The sequence below is a fragment of the Micromesistius poutassou genome (genome assembly GCF_964030765.1).
Source record: "Micromesistius poutassou genome assembly, chromosome: 11".
Classification (NCBI taxonomy): Eukaryota; Metazoa; Chordata; class Actinopteri; order Gadiformes; family Gadidae; genus Micromesistius; species Micromesistius poutassou.
Window position 1 is genome coordinate 16,929,925 of NC_140281.1, and position 7,264 is coordinate 16,937,188.

A 7,264-nucleotide genomic window follows, 5' to 3' on the forward strand; every position below is an offset into this window, starting at 1 on the left:
CCAACGCCGTCACCACCACCTCCAACGCCGTCACCACCTCGACCGCCACCACCTCCACCACCCTGGGTTCTATGGAGAGCGTCCATGCTGTGTAGTGTCACCCCACTAAGGCTACCAACACCACCTCCTCCTCCGCTGCACACCTTCACCTCCTCCGCTGCACACTGCTGGGCTTTGGAGAGGCAGAGGGGGAAGGGAGCAGTGACGGAGAAGAGTGCACGATTAATATGCAGAGGATGTCATAAGAGGGAGATGAATGGATGGATGGATAAATGGATGGGTTAATGAATGGATGTGTGGATTGATGGAAGGGTGAATGGGTGGAGGAAGGGGAGGGTGGATTGGTGGCAGGGTGAATGGGTGGAGGAAGGGGAGGGTGGATTGGTGGCAGGGTGAATGGGTGGAGGAAGGGGAGGGTGGATTGGTGGCTGGATTGGATGGATGGAGAACTGCTCCTATAACTAAATGATGTATGTTCTGGGTATCTCACCGCCTCACAATCTGTGAGTAATGAGGCGACATGGCCCAGACTATTTCACCTCATTTAGCAGTTCTCTGTGTGCCTCCATCACAGAGCCGACATGCTGCTGTTTGGGCAAAAGGGCACTTTTATTACAGAATGTCTGGAAATTAATTTGGCAGGAGATTAGTGCGGATCAAGCTCTTAATAATGACTGGGCTCACTCGATGGCGTGTTTGAAGTGAGGGGTATTTTTTTCCGAGGTGGAAAAAGAAAGATTGGGTTCCCTCTAGTGGCGGTTTGAGAGAATGTGGCCACTCATTGGTATGAGGCAGAGCTGTTCAAAGAGGATGGCTCTGGGATCAGGCACGACGCAGGATAAAAAAAACTGGTGGTTCTCACTTGTAACTTTAAAGTAGAGATGCAAGTGGGAATGCCATTGCACAGAAAACCCAAGTCCCAAGTACATGAAGTACAATCACGACCACTATCTTTTTCTTCATCCTGGTACTTCAAGATTTGCCATTGCGATAATTGCTAGGGTGAATCTTCTCATTATGATCGATTTTAAACAGGGACGCTGTTCAGCGCAATGCACAGCTTGCTAAATCCAAAGAAAATACTACACCAGTCGAACAGGAAAAGCTATACTAAGAAATGGAATATGTGAGGAGGATATAGTATCCAACATAACACAGAGGCTCTAGAGGAGGAGAGATGACCGCTTATTATTCAGCGGGGATAAGGGCTACGATGCAAACGGCAATTTATCACCCTGGTAACGCTGTCAACAGCAGCAGTGCATTACCTACGGCACTTGTTTTAGTGCCTAGTGTGTAGTGTGTGCGTGTGCGTGTGCGTGTGCGTGCGTGCGTGCGTGCGTGCGTGCGTGCGTGTGTGTGTGTGTGTGTGTGTGTGTGTGTGTGTGTGTAGTGTGTGTGTCTGTGTTAGAGGATTGCAAATTGCTGGACTCAATAAGAAGAACTCTAAGCAAATAGCCAAATACTGCTCTGTGTCAGCAGTCATACGCAGTCTGCATATATGGAGAAGGCGCTGTCATCTTTACCCATAATATAACTCTATCTATTTATCTCTACTGATTCACTTGGTTGTGGATACTTGCACAGTGTTTGTGTTGTTGTGTGAGACATAATAGGCTCTTTAATAATATTTGGATGCTATGGTGTTGTAGTATTGGTCATTACAAATAAATGAATCAAGTGTGTGTGTGTGTGTGTGTGTTTGAGGGATAGAGTGCATGAGAGAGAGAGAGAGGTAGATTAAGTTAAGTGATAAAGAAAGTGCGTGAGTGGATGGTCCACCATGACTAACAAGCTAGGGTTTAATAGAGCCATCCATTATGTGCACACGGCGAGGCATATTCAGCAGATGGGCAGCCTCTGTCCGGCCTGTCGCTCCGGGGGGGGGGGGGGCGTGCTGTGTGGAATGGTGTGTGCTGTCATTCCAGCCTTCCACCCTTTTTTCCAACGGTGGGTTTGAGTGTAATTGACACCGCCGCTGTGCTACCAGCGAAATCACCCCCAGATAATGTGAATACACCTCCACTGAGTGTTGTCATTTCACACGGGGTGAGTGAAATACTAGCATGGAATGTGGACAGTGTTTTGGTGTCGGTGTCGGCTTGGTAGCTTGGTATCTTGGTAGCTTGGTAGTGCGGTAGTGCAGTAGCGCGATAGTTTGGTAGTGCGGTAGCACGGTAGCTTGGTAGTGCGGTAGTGCGGTAGTGCGGTAGTGCGGTAGTGCGGTAGCACGGTAGCGGGATAGCGCGGTAGCTTTGAAGCACGGTAGCTTGTAGTGCGGTAGTGCAGTATTGCGGTAGCTTTGCAGCACGGAAGCGTGGTAGCGCGGTACCTTGGTAGCCTAACCCTAACCCTAGCGCGGCAGCGCGGTAGCTTGTAGCTCGCGGCGCTAAAGTAAAGACCTCAGCTCTTTCGGGGCTGGCTTCACACAGCGCTACATTAGCATGATTGGTTGTCAGCGAGATGCTGTTGAAGGGCACCCTGGGTTTCAATGAGCTGCAGGAGACCAGAAGCACCTCCTGCTCCGCCCCTCCACCTCTCCCTCTCACACCCCATTGGGCGGAATAGGAGCGCGACTGCTGTCTGATTGGGCGGCTCTGCTGTCATGTGTGTCGGGGCGGGGACATGTGGTGGAGGAGGTTAGTAGTGGGGGGGTTAGATGATTCCAGCGTGGTAATGAATAAACAGCCTCTCTGCACCGGCAAACAAACTATTGGCAAAAGATTGGCGTTTGCCATTGAGCATTTTGAAATGTCAGGCACGCACGCACGCACAGACAGACAGACAGACAGACAGACAGACGCACACACAGACACACACACACACAGACACACACACAGGTATTGTCATGCACACACACACAGATACAAAACTCATCTCTCTCTCTTTCTCTCACTCTCTCTCTCTCTCTCTCTCTCTCTCTCTCTCTCTCTCTCTCTCTCTCTCTCTCTCTCTCCCCCATCCGTTTGTCTCTCTCTCTCTCTCTCTCGCTCTCTCTGCAGCCCCGTGTGTCGGAGACGCCTTCTTCTGCCACAGCAACATGTGCATCAACAACACGCTGGTCTGCAACGGCATGCAGAACTGTGTGTACCCCTGGGACGAGAACCAGTGTAAAGGTGAGCGATGGGGCGGGCGAGGGATGGAACCAGCAGAACACAGCCACTGCATCCTTTAAAAGAGGGAGACAGGTGATTAACACAACACCTGTCTTTTCATTGGCTCCCGAGAGCCAGGGCCCCTCCCATCTCTTCCCAGTGGACAGCATAATCAAACCAGCGCATCTCCGCTGTGAACGTTTCCGGATACAAATTGATTAAACACAGCGGCTGCTGCTCTACGGTCATCAGTGGACAGAAGGCCGGTAGCAGGGCTCTCATTGTGGCTCCTTACTGAGTGTCCTGGCATCAATACTACATCTATATGTATAGACGTTCCTGGTCGTTTTTCATTGTGATTAACCAGGAACGATGCATGTCTTTGCCTCTTGAATAGTGGAGCAGTCAAAGCATAACAAAAACCAAAGATAGATTAGCCACTCAAGCCCCTACGCTCACAGAAGTGCAGTAGTAGTTGCACACAGTCCGCCGTGACGTTAACATTGGACAGATGAAAGGCCGACTCTATACATAAATCATCTCCAACGTTCCTTGAAAACTTCTCTCATGTCAATCCATAAACCCATATGCCTTTTTTCCCTATCGTGTGTCGAACGTCCACGATTTCAATCAGTACTCCGGGATAATCCCATAAATAATTCCCTGTTCCCACATCCCGGAGAGAGGAGGGAGGTGTCAGGGAGGAGTGACTCGAGGTTCCCCTCCCGGACTTTGCGGTGAACTTTACTCCTCCTTTGAACTGCTCTCCCGCTCCCCCCCCCCCCCCCCCCCCATATCATCTCAGACACCCCACCCCACAAATCGTAATGCTAACGAGCTAATCGTACATCCGACATTTGTGGACGTTTTTTTCTTCGAATTGACGAAAATAGCTTGTGTCGCATGAAACAAATCTCCCGACCCATTAAAATCGAGCTATTCCCGCGTACAACGAACGCAGATGTTGATAATAGTGATCGTCCCATGAGTTCAACGGTTGATTTATTTTATGTTTGTTCTCTTTTGACGATTCGAGATTTTTTTCTTCTTGTTTTCTCCGCTCCTTAAACCTCGCTGTGCCGAAGCACATTGGTTGGCGTTCAAACGCCGAGAGGTCCTCCTCCTCTCTCTGTAGCGCCGGCATTGTTTCCTCCTGTTCCCGTGGCGATAAATAAAGCTGCAGCACTAACTCACCATGACCTTTTGTGTCCATTTGGTTGATGGCTCAATTATGCCCTTCATCACGGACATGTCAGGCTGTTTGTGAGTGTTTGTCCTTACATGGTGAACCGAACCTCTGTCACCATCTGCTCCGGAGCACTGCTTATTGAAGTTATGATGGTGGCTGGCTTCTGATTCTGCGTTTCTGATTCTGCCCATCAACACCGGGCAATGTGTTTGATCATTCACAGTATCATTAAAATACATGAATGCAAAGAAAAATCACTGCTTTGATCATTGATTGATGGATCTCCATGAAGCTTAGTCAACACATCGTAAAAGGCACTTTTCTTTTCTTCGATTCTGTGAAACAATAATCTCCCCCTCTCCCTCCCCTCTATCTCTCTCTGCATTCCCTCTCCTCCCCCCTCTTCCCCTCTCTCTCTCTCTCTCTCTCTGCATTCCCTCTCCTCCTCCCCCCTCTCCCCCCCTCTCTCTCTCTCTGCATTCACCCTCCTCCTCCCCCCTCCCCCCCCCCTCTCTCTCTCTCTCTCTCTCTCTCTCTCTCTGCATTCCCCCTCCTCCTCCCCCCTCCCTCCCCCTCTCTCTCTCTCTCTGCATTCCCTCTCCTCCTCCCCCCTCTCCCCCTCTCTCTCTCTCTCTCTCTCGCTGCATTCCCCCTCCTCCTCCCCCCTCTCCCCCTCTCCCCCCTCTCTCTCTCTCTCTCTCTGCATTCCCTCTCCCCCTCCCCCACCTCCCCCCTCTCCCCCCCTCCCCCCTCTCCCCCCCTCTCCCCCTCCGGCCACAGAGAAGAGGAAAGCCAACCTCCTGGACAACCTGAACAACACCAACGGCACCATCATCGGCGTGACGTGCTGCATCGTGCTAATGCTGCTCATCGTGTCGGTGGTGGTGCAGGTCAAGCAGCCGCGCAAGAAGTACATCCTGCGGCGGGAGGACCTGGACCCCACCGTGTTCCAGGAGGTGTTCGAGCCGCCGCACTACGAGCTCTGCACGCTGCGCAGCGCCGCCGCCGCCTCCGCCGACCTGGTGGACCTGGCCGAGGACTTTGAGAACTACCACGCCATGCGGCGCGCCTCCTCGCGCTGCATCCACGACCACCACTGCGGCTCCTCCCCCCACCCCGGCGCGGCCTTCGGGCCGGCGGCCCACCACCACCTGTCCCAGCTGTCGCTGAGCGGGCGGGGCAGCCGCGGGAACTTGAACGCGCGGGACGCCGCGGCCGCCGCCGCCCTGCTGTCGGACCTGGGGCCCCCGCACCCGCAGCAGCACCAGCACCCGCAGCACCCCCAGCACCAGCACCCGCAGCACCAGGGGCCCATGGCGGTGAGGCCCCTGCTGCCGGCCAGCGGGAACCGGCGCAGCATCCTGGTGATGAAGCACAGCTACTCGCAGGAGGCGGCGGAGCGCGGCGGCGACGGCGAGGACGACCTGGAGGAGGTGCCCACCACCAGCCACCGGCTGGCGCGCCACGAGAAGGCAGTGCAGCGGTCAGTATCCGTCCATCTCTGAGGGCGGCGCCCGTCTGACTAGCGGCCCCGGGCCCCGCCCTGTGGCGGTCTCTGGAGGTTAAGATGGATGTCGTTTGGTTTTATGAATCGTCTTTTGGATTTTTGTTTTGTTGTTGTTTATTTTGACTCTCTCTTTGGTTCCCCCCCCTCCCCCCCCTTCCCTCTGTTTCCCCATTCATTATTGTGATGTTTGACTTTTCTTTTGTTTGTTTTTCCTTTTTCAAATTTGGCCGATTTTCAGTTTGTCGCTTTTAACCTTTGCTCTTCTCTCGCTTTCTCTCATAATAACAAACGGTGATATTACACAAAGGGCTAAATTATTACGGTGGGAAACCTGCCCCGAGGCTGCCTTCTCCACTTCAGATATCATAGACCACATGCTGGGGCAGTCATGGATAGATACATATACATAAATACTATATATACAGCGTACTTATATATTTTATAGCTTGCAAGTACACTTCTAGTTATTGAGGTTTGTCAAGAGATACTGTATGTTATTAAATGCAAATCCAGTCAAAGTTGACTCTAAAGTTTCGTATTGACTGTTGATCTAAGGGCTTGTACTGGTGCCTCGTGTTCACATACAGATTTAAACTTAGACCTTGATTTTAATTGTGAGATTGCAAAATGTTGTCAATGTTGCACCAAGACGCACTCGATTGAATATAGTATATTTTGGCATGCTTTGGCAAGGTCTTTTTCTGATAATATTTTAGCATTTATCTGCACTTTGTCTAGAAAAAGAATGTGTATGGAATATGATATTACCATATATATTATATATATTTTGGAAGAGAAATACATTATACAATACAACAATGCGGTTTCTCCGCCCGGCACTTTGCCCATATAATACTTGACAAGTGTGCGATTTCCTATGAGTCTGCATGCACTACTCATAATAAGAGGTATCGGAAAACACTATTGATTTCTTGTTTCCTTCTCCTTTTTCTGGTAAAGTAGCACAGTATGCATTCGTATCAAAGTTTACAAAGACGTGTGATATTAAACGAAAGAGACGTGACATTTCAGGTTCTGCCTCATTGGCTCACTCAGCAAACATGAGTCAGAGTACAACACAACTAGGGTCTAACAGACAATCTCAAGGTAAGCCCCCCCTATGCCAGCCATCTGTATCTGTTCCTGTGTAGTCCTCCTCATTCCCCCATCCAAGCCTGTGTATAGTTTTGGTGTTCTGTACACAAAACAAAAACACAATTTTGCTATGATTTCTGCACTGTTATTTTTAATTAATTGTTTTGTTTGTGTTTATGTATTTGTTTGCTTGCAGTCACTTTGCCCACGTGGTGGGACGGTCGGTGGTTTGGAGTGTTTGTGGTGGTGATGCGGACGTCATGTTCCTCCTGAGGAGCATACGTCGTATCACTCAGTGTGTCCCCATGAGCATGGACCTCCCCCCTCTCATCTTTAGTTCAATCTGTCCACCGGTACTCAATGTTTAATGTGTACTAT

At 50.6% G+C, this 7,264-nt stretch overlaps 1 protein-coding gene across 1 annotated transcript in view; it reads left to right on the forward strand.

Moving 5' to 3' along the window:
• The window catches only part of LOC311355452 (neuropilin and tolloid-like protein 1), a gene marked incomplete at both ends in the record, with an annotated part of 21,612 nt that extends 14,728 nt beyond the window's left edge, over positions 1-6,884 (forward strand). The window contains 3 exons of the mRNA XM_084475211.1: positions 3,003-3,116; positions 5,065-5,767; positions 6,824-6,884. Coding sequence (XP_084331337.1) covers positions 3,003-3,116; positions 5,065-5,767; positions 6,824-6,884 — 878 coding nt within the window. The remainder of the gene's footprint in view (positions 1-3,002; positions 3,117-5,064; positions 5,768-6,823) is intronic.
• Positions 6,885-7,264: the final 380 nt, after the last annotated feature.